We start from the raw sequence: 22780 nt of genomic DNA on the forward strand, positions 1-22780 counted from the left end.
GTGAACATGTTTTATAAAAATAACTACGGAAATAATACACTGACAATAGAAATTATAAATTAGAACGATATCTGCAGAACTGATGTAATCCTTTCAGACTTATTTGATATCAAAGTCATGAATGCCTTCAATTATGTTCTTGATTTTAATTAACTATCTATGTATTAATTAATCGTTTACATGTAAAAGAACCTAAAAAGAACTTGATTCTAAAACTTGAAAATAGATAGTGCGAACATTTTACATTAAAATGTGACGTTTTGTCGTCGGTCGGGTTACACCCGCCATCTTTAAAAGTTTGCGAAACATTGTTTTCTTTACACTTTGGCTCAAGCCTACTTGAATTGGGTACAGCAATATAATTGTTACCAATTGTAATTAGTCTGTAAGCCTTCTTAAAAACGAATAAATAAACTAAGACGCTCCCATTTAGTTTGCGCAATATATCGTATTATGCAAATTCTTATTGAAGAAAGGTATGGCAATGAGTCTTATCGAATATTTAATTTGCACAATATGATTATTGTAATATTGCACAATGTTATTGCAGGGCTAGGGCTCGCCTTATACGCGATATGTTCTACTCTAAATATAAACTGTGTAGAATTAAAATATTAAGATTCTTACTAGGTACAATTCTTTTTTAAATGTTATGTGCTTTAAATAACATTTGTAAATATAATTATATTAATTAATTATAAGGTACTTATTACAATCATGGATCGAGTTACCAGGAATAAGAAAGTAATAACCGTATATTATGATAAGTTTAAGTTTGTTAATTTTTATCTGTACTTCTATACTAATATCTGATAAATGTCTGCGCAAAATATTAAATATCCGTTGGTTTGATCGTGTGCGTAACTCAGAAGTGTTGAGGGAAGCCAATGTAGGTGGCATTGAAGCATACCTCATGAGGAGACAGCTTCGTTGGTGCGGGCATGTACTGCGCATGCCGGATACTAGAGTGGCCAAGCGCATCCTCTACTCCGAGTTGCAGGAGGGCAAGCGGAAACGTGGCGGACAGCTGCTGCGATACAAGGATGTGCTAAAGCGCCACATGAAAAGCTGTTCCACTGACCCGTCTCAGTGGGAGAATCTGGCATCTAACCGCAGAGACTGGAGAAGCCGCGTCAAAGCCAAAGTCTTTGACTTTGAAGCACGCCGGCTTTCTGAGTTGGATGCCAAACGAGATGAGTTGAAAGCTCGACCACCTGTAGCTACCAACTACAACTTTGTGGCTGGTACCCTGACATGTCCGCAGTGTGCGCGGACTTTCACGCACAAAATTGGTTACTCCAGCCACATGAGAGCACACGCACGCCATTAGGGTCGAAGTGGTCGCCGTTGCCGAAATCGGCGTGGAAGAAGATACTAATATAATTAAGAGGAAATTTATTTTGTTCGTTTATACCCTGAAGGCACTGAAATTACTGAACCGATTTGAAAAAATAATAATTGTTGGAAAGTTACACTATATTTTTTCCCGGCATTAGTTCAAATGGGACGCCGATGAAACCGCGGGAAAAGGGCTTGTTAGAAAGAAGAAAAAAAACCGGCCAAGTCGGTCTCGCGCACGATGGGTACCCCGTACCGTTATTTATAAAATGAGCATTTCTAGTTTCCAGTATTTGTTGTTATAGCGGGAACAGAAATACATCATCTGTGAACATTTCAACTCTCTAACTATCACGGTTCATGAGATACAGCCTCGTTTTACCCTTTGGGTACGGAACCCTAAAAACCGCGAGTGAAGCCAGCGATTTATTTTCGAGCTTTGAGGAATTAAAAAGTAATCAAGTAAAAAAGCAAAATCAAACATGAAAACATTATTCAAGGCAGCGAGCGCAGTTTGTGCTTGTTTGTTCGTAGGTACGATACGTCAAAAATAATTAAAACCAAAAAGCGCCCATTGTCATGGAGCCGCGAACGTGATGTGTTAGCTACAAATTTTATAACTCAAGAAAACCCGGGAAAAGGACTTAGGATAGTTTTTTATCACCATCCAGCAACGGAAAGAAGATTTCCAGGGACAGAGGTGATTAGATAAAAACCAACTTACAAAATGCGGTTGAACCCCAAAAGTGAAGTACCAGGACAGCATAAATCACCGGAGTATAATATACACTTCAAGGAATTTGGATGAAACTGCTCTCGCCATGTACCAGGACATCAGAACTTACCTGAGTATTCCAATCACCATACACAACTGCTCACAGTACCGGGGCACTATAATTTTCATGAAAATATAGGTACCTCGGGACACGCGTAAAACCGCGGAGAACAGCTAGTAAATAAATAAAATAAAATTTACAATAAAAGATTTTGGTATAAACCCAAGTACTATCAGGTTGTCCAGGTAACTGGGTTGAGGAGATCAGATAGGCAGTCGCTCCTTGTGGCACACTGGTACTCAGCTGCATCCTGTTAGACTCGAAGCCGACCCCAACATAGTTGGGAAAGAATTTTTCGTCTGGCAACTCCAAGCAAAGGATAAAAAAGAAACAAATATTTTCCAATATTGAATATATTTATTCAGCACATACAGGTTTACAAAGTAATAGAAATCACGATATATCATATATTATCAGATATTTTGTAGAGACACGCACCGATACACATTTTTTTTATTTTATTAAATTTATTTATTTATTAGAATCTTATGTCGTGAGTGTGAGGGGAACCCGAACGCTCCTGTGCAAAACTGGATAATTTATTTTGTATGTTTTACCTTATTTCATCATTGCTTATGAAGCTATTAATTTAGCTGTTTAGGTATAAAGTATTGTATAATCTCTCTCGTTATTTAGAACCCGTGACTTCGTGCTCAGCAGTCGCGCGACCACTAGCCCAACGTCATCATCCTCTGAGCCTTTTTCCCAACTATGTTGGGGTCGGCTTCCAGTCTAACCGGATGCAGCTGAGTACCAGTGCTTTACAAGGAGACAGTTATATTTATAATACTTCATAACTAAACAGCTAAAATAGTGCCAACGTGACGATTATTTATATTAGTTTCAGTAATGTTACCAAATGTCAGGTTTCCGCACACACACGAGACATTAGTATTTAACCCCAGTTTTAACGTTAGTTTAATTTATACAAAACACACCAACGTACAGGCAGTATTATGGCTGTATATAGTTCACGGTAAGTCATTCATTGATCTATTGATATAAATATTATATGAAAATTAATCTATATCCCTTGGTCACGCCATCACGCGTAGACGGCTGGACCGATTAAGCTGAAAATTAGAAAAGAGCTCAGACCCGGGAGAAGGACATAGAATTTTTATCATCATCTAGCTACGGGAAGAAGCTAGTACTCAACCCAGTTACCCGGGCAACCCGATACTCCTTGGTTAGACTGGCGTCAGACTTACTGGCTTCTGACTACCAGGGACGACTGTCAAGGATGTTCAATGACAGCCGGGACCTACAGTTTAACGTGCCATCCGAAACACAGGCACTTTGAAAATAAATCTCGGTGATAATAGAATAGCTTTTTAAATGTTTTATTAACAAACTATCGGCCGACTAAAAGTTTGCAGTGTGAAAATTTTAGTTAGAAATGACTGACATCATGAATACGTATCGAATAAATAAATAATCATTTGCGAAGTTACAAAGACAAGCCTGTTCAAGCAGGTATAAAAAAAATCATCGGCACGAATCTTGAGCGCTGACCTTCATCTGCGTAGAAGTGATTTATTAGCATAGGATCAATCCCGAGTGACGGCTATGACGCGATGCACTGCGGGCCAATCACCGCTTTATCCCGCCCCCGCGCCTCACTTCATATCACAAAAGGAATCCAATAAATCACTTCTGCGCAGGTGAAGGTCAGCGCTCAAGATTCGTGCCGTTGATTATATTATGTTTGTTTCGTGTTTCTACCGTGAACTACCACAGCGCTAGGATTGTATAAACTTTAGCAACATCTCATAAAATACGTTAAAAGGCAGACAATATCAATATTATTACCGATCTATTTAATTCTTGCGCCAATCGATCAATCATTTCACTTTACTATCATTATGACGACGATTTATCCACATTATTTAAAGTACCTACTGAATAGTATATGTGCGCACTAACCGGGTAATGTTGAAAACGCCTAAATACTGTTTTAAACTAGTATATTACGCTAGACTAAGTCCTTACCCTAACGAAAGAAATGATATAGGTAGCTTATTAGCCAATATTTTCAACTTTACCCGGTTATTTTGAACATTTCACTTGATTATTGGCGTTTCGCACACACATTTACACATATTACATTTCCTAATTAAAATACGAAAAATTGAGCATTGGCCGGGCAACGGGCAATATAATGATACAATGTTGGTTTGCCCGGGCAATGTCCTAAAACACCCGTAAATCGCAATATTTTGTATAAGTATTAGTACTTAGATATTATGTAATTCCTATCGTTTACAATTATTACATGTAACTATGTATAATTTTATAATTAAATCTAAATTTGGTGTTCTTGTTGCATTAAAACTAGAATTATTTCTAGGTTTTACAATAGAACTTAATGAACGCCCATTTCTAGTTTAACCTAAACTTCAATAAATGCCAGTTCATCATTACTAAGTAGGTACCTATTTTGATTTGCAATCGCGTTTTTAGACCTTACACTACACTTATAGTAGATGTTCAAAATAGGTAGTAATTCTGACTCCCTATTTGAAAAATTCAATTGGCGCCCCTAACTTTTCAGACAAGTATAGTTTAGTGATCTTTCTTATCATCACTATATGTATATTGTTTATATCACTGAGCGTTCATTAATTTCTACTGATTTTAAGTTAAATTACTTACAAAACTAGTCATATCCATTCACCTAAGAGTATAACAAACCAAACAGGACAGGCGCGATAATTTTTATTTTAATGAAAAAAAAAATATTTTTTTTTTCTAAATTCTCAACTGTTTTTTTTTTTTTTTAGTAGGAACCACGGAGGAAGGAAAGATAGTGGAGATGCTACAAGGAAGGTAGGTCAGGCGCCTTCTTGTAGGTCAAATGGGTTCAGTTATCAAAACTAACGAAGCGTTCGGGTTCCTTTTCAAATCAAACCCGATCTGTCAAATATTGGTCTTCATTGATTGGTGATTTTATTTTGAAATTGGTTGCTTCTACAGTAGGCTTGTAAGAGCGGAGCTAGTAACGTTCCTCGTCCCCCGAACACCCTCATTTTGGCGCGCTACCTTCTAAGAAGATGTTGCGTTATGACATCTCCGCTAGTCACTTTCTTCTCCGTGGTAGAAACTCTATATATTTTGCCAACACTCTAGCTAGTTTCAAAAAACAAAAGATGGGCCGCTCTTATAACAAGCGATCCTAGGGCGAAGAAACTGGCCTGGGGCTTCATTCTGCTAAGTTAATAGTGTGACAATTGGATAACAATTGAATCTCAATAGCAGTTTTAACTTAGCGAACGTTACGCAGTTTATTGTATTGTAGGTATTTTCGTACATATACACTTTTCGTTCACATGTAACCGACGATACGTTATTACGATATGCATAGACGCTGACATTCGGGGACTGACAGTCAGTTTGTTTTGAACGCAACCTCAGGGTCCGTTCAGACAGACCGGCTCGGAGAGGAGAGCAAATTCCTAACACGTTGAAAATCGAGTACTTAGTATTTGTAGTAAGGTTTATTTTTGCATGTGCACTGCTTTTGTCATTAAGAATGCTCGAAACGCTTGGTGTGAAACAATAAGAGGAGCCAACCGGCTCCGATCGCGTACTTTTTCTCTGCCTTGCAGACGTTTGGCTCCGATTGCATGCTCTTTAACGCTCACGCAGCCGATCGGAGCCGATACCGGTCTGTGTGAAAAGCAAAATGCCCGCCGATGCTCTCTACTAAACTAAAAAACAAAATTAGTGTGGATTAATTTTATTTTAATGTTTCCAAGGCTAATGCACCATTCTGTGTTCCTTATAATTTATTGAGGAAAACGATGAAGCGAATCGTTGGGGAAAAGTTGTGTTTGTGTTAGGCAGTGCGACAAGCGTTGTTTTATGCAGATATATGAATGTTTTTTTTTCGCATACTAAGATATTCAATTAAGGTCTCATAATCCTGCCGGGGCTGCGAGTTACCGCGGCGCTGGTACATAAAAGGCCTGCGACGGAACACGACGATTTTTAGTCAGAGTCTGACACTCCCTCACCGCTGCTAACCCACAGCGGGAGGGGTTTCACATTTGATGATTTTTGACGTCGTTAAAAAAACCTAGTATGTATATCGTATTTCCGCATATTGCAGAGGTGATATGTTAATAGAATTAGCATGTTACGCTGAAGATTTTTGTCGCCAGGCCTCACGCGGCACAGAGAGCATTGTCCTCTTAACTAAATAGCTAGCCAGTATCTAGCGCGTATTACTGTAAAGCATAGTTAAGGAACCGTTTCTATTTCTAGTAGATTTATGTATAAAAATAAATAGTTTATAAAATTAAAAACACGCTTTTGTAACGTTTCTTAGCTAGTCATGTATTGTCATCGGAACTCAGAGCGCGTGCAAAATTTCATCCTAATCGAAGGCCGGGAAGTGGGTCACATTAAGATTCCAAGATTTTCTTACATCCATAGTTACAAGTGAAACTAACATAACATACGCTTGTTAAAAATTGAATCTCTATATCCCTTGGTCACGCCATCACTCCTGAACATCTGGACCGATTAAGCCGAAAATTAGAGGCGAGGTAGCTTAGACCCGGGAGAAGGACATAGTATAGTTTTTGTCACTATCCGGCTACGGGACACAGAAAAACTTGGGACGCGGGTGAAACTGCGGGCGAAAGCTAGTTTCTACAATAAAAATCAATGTGCCAAATTGCTCACGTTCTGAACAAGTTTACAAATTGCAGGCGAAATTGATGAATCTTTTGTTTACGAAATATCTGTGTATTTTACTGCAAATAAAACTATATTGAATGTCATTATGATACCTACTTATTTATTTTACTTATTTTGCACTATTTTTTGTAAGTACGTGTCTGACAGCCCGGGTAACTGGGTTGAGGAGGTCAGATAGGCAGTCGCTTCTTGTAAAGCACTGGTACTCGGCTGAATCCGGTTAGATTGGAAGACGACGCCAACATTGGTAGTTGGAAAAAGGCTCGGCAGATGTAGGTTATTAGCTTTTATTACATACCTAACTTATTGTTCCGTTTTTTTTGACGTGACAACGTCTTATAAATCGATGGAGCCGGCTGCACGCACGAAAAAACATGACTCATGCGGCGTTACCTCGCTCTGAGGCGTTACCTCGCTCTGAGGCGTTACCTCGCTCTGAGGCGTTACCTCGCTCTGAGGCGTTCGATCGCACAATCGGCCTACGCGTTCGGCAGCGTTCGACATCTGTCTCTCTCCCACTTGAGTGAGCGATGCGTCCGCGTAAACAGCTGCTATTCAATAATATATTTACATATTTTCGTCAAGTATGAAGTGCAGTGAAAAGTGAATGTGGTGTAAATTGTTTATAGCAACGATAATTGCGACGATAAAGGTAATGATTCTTTCGATATTAAATATGTCGGAGACTGTCAATAGTACGGACACTAAACGTCACGCAAGCGCGCCCTCTGGTGGCGTTTCCGGTGAAACAACATTTTGGCGCGCTTGGCAGAGTGGTGGCGGTCAGCGTGGCGTCCGCGGAGCTCAGTCTTGGTTCAGTCTTGATCGAGTCTTGGTCGAGGCTTCGTCGAGTCTTCGTGGAGTTGTCGCGTTACTGCCTTTCGTTACGTGTAGTGTACCTAGTGTTATTGCCTAGCGTTGTAGTACCTAAACTAATTGTAGTGTCTTATAATTTTTGTATTGTAATGGTTCTTCTAACCTAACAGACAGACATGTGTTGCTGGGGAGTTTGTTCCGCCACTTCTTCTCCCCAAGCCAAAACACATAGGAAGTGGCGAAGGGCGGGCGTTTTGGGGTCTGTCTTTTGTTCTGACTAATTTGAATAAACGTTTGAGTTTTTAGTTTGTTTGAGTTTTGAGTTTCTTTGAGTTATCTCTTTGCTTGATTACCCTAACTGATGTCGGACGATAGTGCCATCCTGATGACGCCTCCGACATCAGAAGTGGGATGCAATCTGAATGCCCACATGCGTTTCGAATTCGCCATGCGAAGATAAATTTAACGCTAGCTAACAAAAAAAAAATGTAACGTCGATAATTTGAAATGGAGTTTGTAGTAGAAGAATTATCAAGAATTTCAGCAAAGGTACAAGTATGGTAACCACGGTTATGGTAATGGTATCGTTTTCCATTGTTACATGTCAAGCTAGTTATTGAGGGTATGCTAGAAAATTAACCGAATCTGTCTTTTTTTTTCATGTTTCAACAATGACGGTGGTTATTGTGCAATCTGGCGACAAAATTACTGCGGAGCATTCCAGCTGCCTGCCAGGAGCCCAACGTGTCATCGTGAGTTCGGAGTGTTGGTGCTCGTGCATCTCCGTGGCTTCACGTCCGCGAAAGCCTTGCTGTACTGCGCGCCATAGCGATGTGCGATCGTCATGCGCGTTGAGGCGTTGAGTGGAAACCCGGTGAGACCGATCCATTTTTGCTTTATGTTGACGTTATTTGTTTTACGACATTTTTAAATTTGAAAGGCAGTCTGTCTCGCTGATTATTGTTGGTTATGAACCGCCTGGGTTCAGGGAGCATTCATTGCCACAAGCTTCGTTATAAAGCTACTGTTAGGTTTGTTTTAATCCGAATGTGATAATGTTCTGACATACTGTTCACGTGACCTTCATGAATTGCATTGCTGGGAAAATCGTCAATCAGTGAAATTAGATTTATGCCATGATAGCAATATTATCATAGTTGTTATGAAAATGTTGTGATAAAATTAACCGATTTCCAAATTCTTTTGCATGTGATAATCCCGTGAGCCTCCCCTGCTTCGAGTGAAAGGAGTCTAGTCTGCTAGTTCGTCGCTGTGGTGTTCGCGAGCGCGACGCCTGGATTCTACTGCGCGCCGGATTTCAGCATAACCATACACGAGGCACTATGCACAGAGATGTTAAGAGACGCCTGAATGATAAACATGGTGAGATCAATCCAATTTTATTGTGGCTTGTCATTGTACATTGTACTGTTTGACTGACTCGTTGGCCTAGTGGTCGCAAGCGTGACTGCTATATACGAGGTCTTGGGTTCGATTCCCGGGTCGGGACGAAATCGCTTTGTGGGTTTTAGAAACTTTCACAAAGCAGCCTTTAGTCTGGGGATTGAGGATTAGTTCACTCTTGCATCGGAGAGCACGTAAATGTCGCTTCTGACGTTAACGTAATGTCAGTGGCGGCAAGAAGATCTTTTAATTTGCAGGTGTTGGGGCACATTAGGCAGCATTGTTTGTGGTTGTGGTGCGGCAATCTGCTATCGTCAGCATAGCCTTACCTAGATAGATTATCCTTGCATCTGCCGACTGGTGTACGTAGTCTGTTAGGGACTTCCATACAGGACACGCTAATTCATGACTGATGGGAGTCGTTCTACGGGTGGTATGAAATCAGGTCGAGCAACTTTCCACTGTGTAACGCGACTACTCGTTGTTACTCGAATTCACCTTTTTTTTTGACATATTCGCAGTTGGTGTTACACGTCAGTGCCCTATCCAGGTTCACGCCCAGGGACCTTGGGCAGTTCATGTGCGCGATACGTACGGCTCTCCAAGCGACATCTATCTCGTGGTTAGCCATGCGGTTGCGTAGATGGTAGGCACAAGACGTGAGTTTTGGCAGGATTGGGTGTTAGGGTGTTTTCCTTGTAGCAGCAGTCTCGTTCCTTCAGAGCCGCAGAGAGCCCGGTCTCAACCTCTTCAAACGGCCAGCATAGATATAGCTGGTGGTATTAGGTGGTTTCGGCTGATCGTTTGGTTCTATTTGGTCTCAAACCAGATAGCGCTTGATGGAGGCGTTATGTATGTTGATTTGCGTGCTTGATGGAGGCACTGTGTAGAATCACGATATGTGTTGAGATGTTGATGTGTGATTAATGATGGTAGTTTTTTTTTTTTTTTAATTAATGAAATCGTAGATGATGAAAGCTAGGTTCACAGGGTTGACATGTGTGTATGCTTGTGTGTTGCGCTTCAATCACAGGGTTGATTGACTGTTACGTTGGAAGTCACAGAGATGACTGCCGTTGAACACTTGTCACAAGGATGGCTGAAGTGTGTACCTTATGTTTGGTCACAGGGATGACTTGGTTTCTGTTTATCAATTAAAACCTCAAATTAGAATATTTCAGTTTTGCGTCATTTGATTGAATTGTGCATCAGACTATAGATTTTGGTAAGGTGTTACATTCACCTACTCTGTAATTTCGTTGTGTTAAGCTGTACCTATGATGGGTATCGGGGTGACTTGGAAGAGACCCGTTGGCCTGTGTGACGGCATCGGGGTGACCAGGAAGAGACCTGTGTGAATCTGTGGTACAGTTGGTGTCATGTCACTGTGGTTGTGGTTGTGGTCCCTAGGAGGCCAGGATGGGCTGAGAGCTCGGCTAAGGGACACGACGGTTATGTGAAGCCTATCAAGTAGAAGGCGTAGATGTGAATGACAACCGTAGCTGTAATGATTTTGTAATTTACAAGTTGAGTCTGACTAGCAATTCGATCTTTCTTTGATTTCGTGCTTAGCATTTAATGTATCTAGTTTCTTCATTTGAATAGTGATTGCTATTCTTTAAATCTGTAACATGTGTGTAGGTCTTACTATCTTACATAACGAGAAGGTTTGTTGCTGACCCATATGTTGTCAATATTTATCGGTTGCCTAAGCACTTTTTATTTCTAGCTTTACAGATATAATCTAAGGTGAACCGAGCCTGGAGAACAGGACGAGGTCTACTAGTCAAGCGGCGGGCGAGGTGCGCTGCAGTTGCTGTTTGGAGCGTCATCCTCCCCCGGATTTGTCGTGGAGGCCGTATGAGTTGCGACAGGCCAGGACATCGCATGTCATCACACAAGGTGAAAGCATTCTATTTCATTGAAAATGTTTAAATTGACCAGACAAACTTCACGATAACCAATTAAATGTTGTAACTTTGAATTATTGAGCTGGTCCATAGTCGTGACTGATTTTGAGGAATAATTTGTGACTTGTATTCTGTCACTTGTGTTTTAGATTATTAATTATCAATGCTTTCTTATTATTCTTTATTGTACACAAAATAAAATTTGATTCTAATTAAAAATCAATTCGCACTTGATAGGCCGGAAAATCAAAGTATCACTGATGAAATTGAGATGGAACGAAGTAGTTATGATATTGAGGAGTGTTTGAGTTTGCATGATGATCGGACCGTACCAGAGGCTGTCGTGTAGCCGTAGCTCAGTAGAAATCGGCGTCTGCTCAGTGAGTAGTCCGTGAGTACGCGGTAAGCAGTCAGCTCTGGCGGAGGTCGGGTTTCAGTGGAAACCAATGAGTCCAGGGTAGACTCGGCGTTCCTATGTGAGGTTCGCAGTAAAGAGTAAAGAGTAACTGGAGGTTACTGGGCTAAGTGTAGCCATGGTCACATGTAGAGCTTAAATGTTTTGTTTTAATTTATCAGTTTAGAGTTTATTGTCTCTTGTAAGAGGCAGTGATCGGTTTTACTTTGAGTTTCCTAATTTTGATTCTGAATTATTGTAATGAAACGATTATTTTCTTTCTTTTCATTGATCATTTCCCAATTAAATGTAGAGTTTGATTTGTTGCTTGTGAGAGTTTAGTACTCGGTTGCTCTGGGTATAGCTTTTGAGAACTAGTTGTCACCTAGATTTTTTTGTTAAAGACCTAATTGAGGCCATTTGAAGTTTGTTTCATTTCCTTGAGAGAAGTAAGAGCGTAAAACAAAGATCGAGAGTTACTGTTGTGGTCAGGAGTGGCCGAGGCTGTACTGTGCATACTGTGTTGTGTTTGTGTTGTTGCAGATTAACCCACGAGGACGTGGGTCTACGCAGGATGGCCGTGTCGGAGACTGTCAATAGTACGGACACTAAACGTCACGCAAGCGCGCCCTCTGGTGGCGTTTCCGGTGAAACAACATTTTGGCGCGCTTGGCAGAGTGGTGGCGGTCAGCGTGGCGTCCGCGGAGCTCAGTCTTGGTTCAGTCTTGATCGAGTCTTGGTCGAGGCTTCGTCGAGTCTTCGTGGAGTTGTCGCGTTACTGCCTTTCGTTACGTGTAGTGTACCTAGTGTTATTGCCTAGCGTTGTAGTACCTAAACTAATTGTAGTGTCTTATAATTTTTGTATTGTAATGGTTCTTCTAACCTAACAGACAGACATGTGTTGCTGGGGAGTTTGTTCCGCCACTTCTTCTCCCCAAGCCAAAACACATAGGAAGTGGCGAAGGGCGGGCGTTTTGGGGTCTGTCTTTTGTTCTGACTAATTTGAATAAACGTTTGAGTTTTTAGTTTGTTTGAGTTTTGAGTTTCTTTGAGTTATCTCTTTGCTTGATTACCCTAACTGATGTCGGACGATAGTGCCATCCTGATGACGCCTCCGACAAATATATGTTCAGTGATATATTGTCGAATATTCGTGCTTTCATAATTAAAATAAATAGCATCAGTCCGCTAGTGCAGCGATTGTAGGTTATGCTATAACAAAACTATAATAATAAGGTAATAGAACTATTTCACGATGAGTAAAAAATCAATTGCTTTACTATTCCATCGACATAATTATGGAGCATAGCCAGTGTTGGGCAAAATGAAATCTAACTACTGATTACTAACTACAACTACATATTACATTAAATAATCGTAAAAAGTAGTTAAAAAATTTGATTACTAACTACAAATTGTAGTTGCAATCACGATTACGAGATTACTTTTTATAACTACCTACACATTTTAAATAATCAATCGCGCGTTCATGTACTGACTTGTCGTTTGCTAGTTAAGTACAGTTACCGGCACGGAAGTCGAGCCCTGACTTTCACCTGCGCAGAAGTGATTTATTGGGTCCCTTTGGTGGTATGAAGGGAGCGCGGGGGCGGCGGTAAAGCGGTGATTGGCCCGCAGCGCATCGCGTCATAGCCGTCACTCGGGATTGGTTCTTAGCTGCGGTTGACGTACGTCAGGACGACGAAACACTTCGGGCCAATTTAATTGACACCAATTTTTATAAAATATATTTTTCTTTTTTATAAAAACGAGGTAAAAAATGTTAATAAGAAAAGTACCAAGGTACGAAGTAGTTTTTTCTTGTCAAACCAGAAAATTTAACCTATATTTTAAATTAGAAACACTTTTGATTATCTAATTCCATCCCAATTTCCATTTCTCAATTAAATCAATCAATATATTTTTTTCTTTAAATCACTGAGCCAGTATGAAATTACTTAGGGAACTTAGGAAAAAATAAATAAATATATTTAAAAAAAAAAATTGACATAATTGTATTTATGCGTACAAATAAATGTAACTTGATCAGTTCAATTATGATTTCCATTAACCTCCTTCTCTACATCCATACAAAATATCTATCAAACAAATAAAATGAAAATTTTCTTTTGAAAAATGCAACCATTCCATCAGTATTTTCTTATGACGTTGTCACGTTCAACTATCGTCAGTAAACCGACTTTACAGACAACCAATTTTTTTTACATATTAAATGATCTTGATTCATATCTTATTTCCAAAAAATAAACCAGTCTAATAAATTTTATTTGACCTAAAATGCAAAGCCATTTTGACACCATGACACCACATACCAAAGTGGAGTGGAGGAACAAGGAAACATTTTTGAAAATAGAGCGAAAACTGGTTGAGAAAAAAAAACGAAAAAACTGGCCAAGTGCGAGTAGGAATCGCACGAAGGGTTCCGTACCTGGTACCATTATTTAGTAAATGAGCTAAAAATCACGTTTGTTGTATGGGAGCGGAGCCCCCAAAATATTATTCTATAGGTACTAGTTATCAGTATTTGTTGTTATAGCGGCAACAGAAATACATCATCTGTGAAAATTTCAAGTCTCTAACTATCACGGTTCATGAGATAACACTGACAGTTGTGACGTCTATCGGTGTAGATCTGTGTCCATACTTTTAATTCTTAAAAAATAATAAACACTTGTTTCGGCTCAGTGACTTTATTTATAGTGAACACAGTGAAACATACAGTGACATATATTAAAGTGGTTAATAAAAACAGTGCTTAAGGTTCTAAACTATACAAAACAATACTTACAGTGACTTTGCGTAATTGAGTTCTACCCTCTATTTTTAATAAGTGTCGGATATTCTCGTCTCTCTCGATTTGACAGACCGACGGCATAGACAGAGGGCTGATATTCTCGTTATCTGTCAACGATCGACATCGAGTTAACAGCGCCATCTAGCGTGTGAACGGCGAATCACCTCAGACGCAAGTTACCTATTTGCCTACCATCATGCCTGGTGTCAATTGCCACGGTTGCGGTCGCTTTATGGTACCGGCAGAGGGCGCTAAATGTGGTAAATGCAAAATGGCGTACCACAGAGGGTGCGTAGGAGTTGTAGCAAAAGGCGTTGTCCCTGCAGGCTGGCGCTGCCCAGAGTGTAAGAAGAACCTGTTAAGGGACAATAGGGCGGATACTCCAGTCAGAGGTCTTGCGGAAAGCCCTCCCTGTTCTAGCACCAGCCCTGTAGAACATACAAGCGTGGTGCCGAGTTCACCCAACACCAGGACTGTTAGTTGTTCCAGCCCTTTACCTGAGACCGTCGGGCAACAATCTGCGAGTCTATCGTCTGTTCCTCCTGCGCCGCAAGCTGGCTCCGACTTGACTCTAGTGGAGGAGTTGAGGGCGATGCGTGCTGACCTTCTGGAGTTCCGCAGCAAGATGCTGGAGGAGATGATGGATCTTAAATTATCCATGCAGAGCTGCAATACCCGTATTGACGGCCTGGAGGCCAGAATTAATGCACTGGAACAGCGGCGGGAGACCTCCCCTTCCACACATTCATCCGTGGAGGGGATTGTGGAAGAATTAAGGAGGGAACTGAACGACAGGGATCAAGACCTTCTCAGTAATGACATCGAAATCTCAAATATTCCCGAGAGCACAGCTGACAACCCGGTTCACATTGCCAAGGTAATAGGCCTCAAGTTGGGGGTCACGCTGGAGGAACGTGACATCGTCAGTGCGGAGCGGGTGGGCGGTAGGCAGCTCAACGCCACAAGCTCTGCCGGTCCGGCGGTGCCGCGGCCGCGCGCCATAGTGGTACGCCTGGCGCGGCGCGATGTGCGCGACCAGCTGCTGGCGAGTGCGCGCGTGCGCCGGGGCGCGACGACTGCTGACCTGGACATGTCTGGCCCGCCGCAGCGTTTCTTCCTTAACGAGCGCCTCACTAAAACTAATCGCCGGTTGTTTCGGAAGGCGCGAGACGCTGCTAGCCTCTTCAGCTGGAGGTTTGTTTGGACGAAGCGAGGTCGCATACTGGCTAGGAAGGGCCCGGGTGACTCCACCCAAAGAATCCGCACCGACGAGGACATTGCTGCGATTATTGGATCTGTCAATGAAACAACTTGATTACTGTCTGTTTTTATTATTTTTGTCATTGTGTGTGTCTAGCATTCATGAGTGGGGGAATATGCGTCACACTCTTTTCTATCAGGGGGTTATCATATTTTGCTTATATGGTGAGTCAAAATTGTTTCAAATCTATATAACTATATTATATAAACACGTTAAATCTTACACTAACATTTCACAAAAATTATTATTATATACATTATATATAGAAGCTATACACATTATATATCAAAGCTATATACACAAACAATATCTACAAAAACTATATATATTTTATACAATAGCTATATACATTATACACAAAAAACTATATACAGTACAAACAAAATCTATATACATAATTAAATTTACAGTACATAACAAATGCAAATGACTCCAGCTAAATACATCAAGTTTGGTTTGTTAAACGCAGGTTCACTGGGGACTAATCAAGATCAATTTCTGATAGCCATGGGCAACTATTCCGTGGATATAATGGCTATCAACGAAACTTGGTTGCGCAAGGGTGAGGATGGCCGCGCGCCTAGTGTGCCTGGGTATAGACTTAAACACATACCGCGTCCCACGACTGTCCGTGGTGGGCGAGGCGGAGGGGTCGCATTTTACCTTAAAAATGGAATCACTGCGCGCATCAGACCTCATCCTGAGCACAGCAATGTGGAACAGCTCTGGCTGAACCTCAATGTCAATAAAAAAAAACTACTTATTGGCACTGCTTATCGTCCACCATGGCTAGAGTTACATACTTTTCTGGACGCCTTGACTGACAGCATTAGTGGGTTGGCACCTTATGATCATCTGATTCTGTTGGGAGACTTTAACGTTAATATGTTAGATGTTGATAGCACAAAAACGAAAGAACTTACGGAGTTTCTCAATCACTTGAATATTCAACAGCTAGTGCAAACACCCACACACTATGTGGGAGACAGTAGTTCGCTAATTGATGTTGTCTGCACAGATGCTCCTACTCGTAACGTCATTGTGAATCATATTAGTGAGCTTGGCCATCACTCGTTTATCACATGCGAGACAATTTTTAAAAAGCCTACGTTCAAACCCAGGTCGGTTGTATTTCGTCCGCTCAAAAACATACTGGAGGACTACTTCATAATGGATTTGGGGAATATACCATGGTCATCGGTTGGTGACATGAGTAATGTTAATGATATGGTGCAAACATTTAACTTCTTTTTGAATCAGCTTTTTGATCTCCATGCTCCTCTCAAAAGCATGACCTTTAAAACCCGTCCCACTCCGTGGATAACTGATAATGTTAGGCTAATATCGAAGATGAGAGATGAGGCAAGGGCACGGTTTCGCAAAACTAAGTTACCAGGACATAAGCAATATTATCTTCAACTCAAGCATCAAGCTATTACGGCCCTGGCTAGCGAGAAGAAATCATATTTCACAAAGAGCATCAATGACCATATTAAGGACCCTAAACTGTTATGGCGCAACCTAAAGTCTGATGTGCTGCCAGATCACACGCAAAGATTACTACCAGGACATTTCAACAACCCTGATGAAATTAATGCTGCGTTCCTGGATGTGCCGGGCAACTGTCATCTAAATGTGTCACAGCAGTCCTACTTTGAGACGCATAGCTTTGGTGATGCCACATTCAGTCTTACAACGACCAACGCCGAGGCTGTTCTTAAGATAATTAAGAGCCTGGGATCTAATGCACAAGGTATCGACTGTATCAGCCTTGATATGATATCCCTTGCTTTGCCTAATGCCTTGCAAGCCATTACTGATATAATTAACTGCTCTATTACCACGAGTACATTCCCTGAACTATGGCGATGCGCTATCGTCCGACCTATATCCAAAAATAATAATCCAGTCAGTACAAAGGACTTGAGACCTATCAGTATTCTGCCTTGCCTCTCCAAGATTCTAGAACGGGTAGTCTACTCCCAAGTAGTAAATTTTCTGGAGGTAAATAAAATTCTTCCAGATCTGCAATCAGGGTTTAGACAGGGTAGGGGTACTGCAACGGCTTTGGCTGATGTTGTAGGGAATATTCTTGAAGCGCGCGATAGGGGGGAGGGTACAATCCTGGCATTGCTAGATTTTTCCCGCGCTTTTGACGCAATCAACACCACTCTATTGTTGTCCAAATTGGCTTTCTACGGCTTTGACCCTGATGCAGTTGAGTGGTTTAGAAGCTACCTTTCCGATCGATCTCAGTTAGTGGAATTGCACACAGAAGATGGGTCAAGGGTGTCATCCGCCCCCCTCCGCGTGTCGAGGGGCGTTCCTCAAGGCTCGATTTTGGGGCCCCTGTTGTACATACTGTACAGTGCAGATATCACAAAGTCATTCATTCACTGTAATTACCATATGTACGCCGATGATATACAATTGTACATCTCTTTCAAGGCTGATGAAACATCTGTGGCTGTGCAGAAAATCAACGAAGATTTGCAGAGAGTGGTTGAATGGTCTGAAGTGAACTCTCTGGTACTTAACCCCCTTAAATCGAAGTTTATAGTTCTGGGTTCTAGGAACCAAGTGCGTACAATCTTGACCACTAATCCTGCGTTGACAGTCATGGGCGAGAGCATTGAGAGAGTTGAGCTAGTATGCAATCTGGGTTTAACTATGGATCCCGAATTAAGGTTTGAGGCCCATATCAATAATGTTCTGCGTAACTGTTTTTATAGACTGAAGGTTCTGTATGGAATACGAAAGTACCTGTCCATCCCATTGCGCAAACAACTCGTTGACAGTCTTATTCTATCTAGGCTAAACTATTGTGATATAGTGTATGGACCATGCCTTCTTTCTAGGACAGAACACGTTATACAGCGTATTCAAAATGCCTGTGTTCGGTTCTGCACAAACATTCCTCGAAGAAGCCACGTGACTCCGTACATAAATAATCTGGATATATTAAAGATGGCAGCCAGGAGGAGGCTGCACTTGGCCAATTTGCTTTTTGGAGTTATTGATTCAAAAAAACCAGAATACCTATATAGCAAGTTGACCTGGAAACCCATCCGTTCAGATCATGGTCTCCGGTCCGTGGTATGCCCTCTGGTGGTACCAATGCATCGTACCATAGCATTCCGAGGTTGTTTCAAGTTTGCAGCCACACGCTGTTGGAATGATATCCCTCCACCATTGCGACGCCTGAAATCAAAGTTACCATTCAAATACCTACTTAAAAAACATTTATTAAGGGAACAAACTGGCTGATACGCATGGTAACTGTTTGTATTGTCACTTACCTACGGGGTCATGGCGTACATGCGCTGGTGTAGGGATTTCCTGAGGCGTGGGATGCATTGGAGGCACACTTGTAGCAGAAGCGTGGCTCCTGATCGTTGAGCAATCTTGGAGGAGGGGCTGTGTCGGCTCATATTGCTCCAAATATCCTTCATCTGTGTTCTTTGTTATGTCCTCATATATTTTTATGTACCCGTGATATCAATTCATTACGATTTTAATGTTAATTCTAAATTTAATTAAATCATTATTATTCCTTACTTTTTATATTCCCTAATTTAACTAAAATGTTGTTTTTTAATTAAAGTTGAATGCTGCTTACTACGTACTATTCGCAATCCACGTGTAACTTCTACTCACCCACCGTCATGACAAAGCATATTTTATAACACCTCGCACGATCCCAAACTGGGATAAGATAAAACTTAGTCACTCGTTGCTCAAGATACTTATCTCGTATGATACATACACACTATACAATATTTTGTAAAGCATATTACCCTCTTATAATAAAGTACGAAAGCGTCGGTCGCCATTAAAAATACATTTTTATTTTCAGTAGCTGAAATAGTTTTTGACAGATGTTTAAGTTACAGCACTGACCTCTATGGTTTACAGGCATAGATAATTAATGGCGCGACCACATGTATTTTGATCATATGGAGTAAACTAATTATATTCTATTATATTCTTCAAAGAAACACTATTTATTTAATATATATTTAAACACAATTTATTTAACACATATTCGCATAATCACCCGTTGGACGCCATAACGTTAGTTTCGGCTGTCGCTGAAAATCAGCGCTGGGACTTTGTCTCGCACGGGGTCGCAGCATCATGCTGAGCGAGGGCCGTATTGCGTGGTTGTGACGCATACTACCCCCTCATGTTTGTTTTCTTTCTATTTTAGCCCTTTTTTGTTTTATTTATTATATTGATTGTTTATGTAGGTACTTATGTATGCGTCCTCAATTACGTAATTAAATGTATTTTCTTTCTTTCTTCTTTCTTTCTTTCTTCTAGATACAGCCTGGTGACAGATGGACGGACAGACGGACAGAGGAGCGAAAACAATAAGGTCCCGTTTTACCCTTTGGGTACGGAACCCTGAAAACTAAATAGGTACTAATCTAAACAAATTGCGAGTTTCATAAAGTCGCTTTTGTTTAATAGATTCATAGGTCACACGTGCGCCGATCACGTGAATTATAACTCGTTATTATAATATGATTTGTATTATAATCGCGAAAATCAAACTATTGTATAGATAGTTCAACTCAGATTTGCGCGCGGCCCTATGTGTGCGTCGGCTTGTAAATATACAACTTTCGTTCGTGTGACAGTGACGTCGTCCAAGCAGACGTGTTCTTATCGCTTTTTGTTATGGGTACAGTCGTTTACAAAAATGTCTAGTTCTTCACGGAGAAAATGTTTAAGGAGTCAGGTAACGTTTCAAAAAATGAAACAACATTCAAAGCTTTTTATTATTACATTTTACAGTTTTTCATTATTTTCTCATACGTTTTTTCAAATTGACATTGACAGTATCTAAGAAATAAATGAGGTGAAATATCTAAGATGAATTAAATACTCCTTACATATTTTCTAGCTCGGGGTATGAGGACAATAAATAAAAGTGTGGACTAAAAATGCAAAATACATAATAGGTATGATTTTTCAAGTAGCGATTCAGAATCATTAGGTATAAATAAATAAACATTAAATTACGTAATAACTGTTTTTCTTTAAACCGCCGTAACGTACCCCTAAATAACTGTATTTGTATCCGACTGTACCTCTTCTCATGCACACAAAGTCACTGTATATGTAGAGGAACTGCAGCATATTTGGAATACTGCAGGTAACTTGGAATACTTCGATATCTAAATATATATAAACGCCATCTGAGTTTTTATGCCGTAAACATAACGTCAAACGATACACAAAGCCATACAGCATTAAAAACAGGACGCCATCTTGACATTTTGGCAACCAGCCCCCCGCGAACGAGACAACTGATTTGAAAACTTTTTCGGTAAGAATGCAATCAGTGGTATCATTTGCTGTTATACTCTAAATCTTTATTGTAATTATTTTCATTGCGGAGTGACCTTGTTAGTTTAAGATATTACTATGATTTTGTGAATTTTTCTTAGGATTAAAAATTTGACATGCAATTTTAAGTTAGGTTGGTGTGTTGTTAATTTGGAATACCGTGTTTTTTTTGCTTTTCAGTTTTTTTGGGAGTCGGTTTTATTTTTTTGTAAGTTTCTTTTTTTGTAAAGAGCCTATGACTTTAAAAATATTAGAATTCTATTAGTTTCTAAGAAAAAGTGTTAGCAATTTTCAAAGAAAAAAAATGAATATAATTTGGAATACCATATTCCAAATTATCTGCACCCTAAGTCAAATCAAGTTTTTGGAGTATTTTTGGTTTGATAGGCATTTTGATAATATATCTGATATTTTTTATATTTGATTGTTCTCATTATTAAAGTTTAATATTTTGACAATAATTTAATGTATTTTTTATTGAGCTATCCCGTTTCGCCTTCAATTTATTTTCAAAAAACAAACTGGTATTCCAAATATGCTTCACTTCCTCTACAAGGGTTACCCACACATAAGGCCGCGCGCAAGACTGAGTTGAACTTACTATAAACAATAATTGTTTTGTTTTTTTGAGAATAGTGTCTATGGAGTTTCTTGTCCATCGATATATATGTACTACGTACTATAATAGATAGAACGTTCCGAACAAAAAGCTTACCACACTGAACTGCACTGCAGACTATGCAGTGCCCAAAATGGCAAATCAGAGCGATTTTGACACCTGCGTCAGATGGATGTCTATGAAACTACAATTATAAAATAGAAAATACATATCAAGGTATAAACTTACACATATAAACTATTCGAGAGTCAAGTTAGTAAAATTACACGCTGTTCATGCTATTACAACGCTTGTATATCATACTTTTCATTTACAATTCAATTTTACAAATATGCATTAATTTGTTCCCGCCCGCCATCATGAATTATGGATTAAGAAAATCGTGCAGAAACAGATGTGCCATAAAACTAGCAGTAGGTAAAATATCAATGAAAACAGACTTCACTTTGTCATGGTATGTTCTTACTTTCAAGAAAAAATAATTAAATTCGCGAAAATTTGTGATAGCCCTCTTAAGAAAAAAAACATCGTAATTAATATTAAAAACCCTAAAAATAAGTTCCTGGTTTTAATATATTACATGATTTTGCATTCAATTAGATATAAATAAACTTTTTGATATATTACATGATTTTGAATTCACTTAGATATAAACTTTTTGAGTAATGAAAAATGTAGGCAAAATACGAGCGACACTTCTGCAATTAACATCAATGAGGATGACTACATGTCACAATACGTCAACGAAATGTCAACAGACGACATAGCGGGTAAATTATTTGTATGGATGTTCTTGTCTATCGCTAGAATATATGTCAATGTTCTTGTCGGCTCCACTCCATGAGACCAACTTTTTGGAACCACGCATCTAGTTTGACGTTTTGAAAAAGCTTTCATAGGCCTATTAGAAATAAAAAAAAATACTTTTATGTCTAGGTCCCGGCTTTTCGTTGAATTCGGATGATCATCATCTCACGAACCTTTTCCCAACTATGTTGGGGTCGGAACCCGAATGATCACCATCAAAACCAAAATAGCGAATTTCAAAAGAGCGGACGTCATTCTAAATATTTGTCATGCACGTGATCTTGGGAGGCACTATACTTATGGCGATTCAAAAATGAAACAAAAAAGTTTTAATGGCGCGTTTAGAAATATAATAAAACAAGAAATCAAAAAAAATTGAGAGCGTGGGTATTAGGTAGCTGGTAGATCATTAACATATTTGGTATTATTATTTTTTTGAAAATTTTCCTGCTTCATTTGTATTGCTTGCAAGCCAAGCCAACTAAGAGATTTGTTCATAGAATTAAATACCTAATATTACT

At 39.9% G+C, this 22780-nt stretch overlaps 2 protein-coding genes across 2 annotated transcripts; both read left to right on the plus strand.

Annotated features, from left to right (window-relative positions):
• The first annotated feature begins 14036 nt into the window (after window positions 1-14036).
• Window positions 14037-15710, plus strand: LOC124643671. Its single transcript, XM_047182703.1, has one exon. It carries the CDS (start codon window positions 14414-14416, stop codon window positions 15530-15532), a length of 1119 nt encoding a protein of 372 aa, XP_047038659.1. The 5' UTR covers window positions 14037-14413; the 3' UTR covers window positions 15533-15710.
• Window positions 15711-15904: 194 nt separating this feature from the next.
• LOC124643629 lies at window positions 15905-18413 on the plus strand. Its single transcript, XM_047182644.1, has 3 exons — window positions 15905-17482; window positions 17927-18194; window positions 18337-18413. Exons 1-3 carry the CDS (start codon window positions 15905-15907, stop codon window positions 18411-18413), a joined length of 1923 nt encoding a protein of 640 aa, XP_047038600.1.
• Window positions 18414-22780: the final 4367 nt, after the last annotated feature.

Source organism: Helicoverpa zea, chromosome 28 (genome assembly GCF_022581195.2).
Source record: "Helicoverpa zea isolate HzStark_Cry1AcR chromosome 28, ilHelZeax1.1, whole genome shotgun sequence".
NCBI classification, from domain to species: domain Eukaryota; kingdom Metazoa; phylum Arthropoda; class Insecta; order Lepidoptera; family Noctuidae; genus Helicoverpa; species Helicoverpa zea.

What these genes read in the sequence shown, in the direction of transcription:
- LOC124643671 (XM_047182703.1), top strand. Translation starts at nt 14,414, where the DNA reads ATGCCTGGTGTCAATTGCCACGGTTGCGGTCGCTTTATGGTACCGGCA.
- LOC124643629 (XM_047182644.1), top strand. Translation starts at nt 15,905, where the DNA reads ATGACTCCAGCTAAATACATCAAGTTTGGTTTGTTAAACGCAGGTTCA. An exon ending in AAGTAGTAAATTTTCTGGAG is followed by an intron (nt 17,483 to 17,926) that starts GTAAATAAAATT and finishes ATCTCTTTCAAG; the next exon opens with GCTGATGAAACATCTGTGGC. An exon ending in CCATATCAATAATGTTCTGC is followed by an intron (nt 18,195 to 18,336) that starts GTAACTGTTTTT and finishes CCTTCTTTCTAG; the next exon opens with GACAGAACACGTTATACAGC.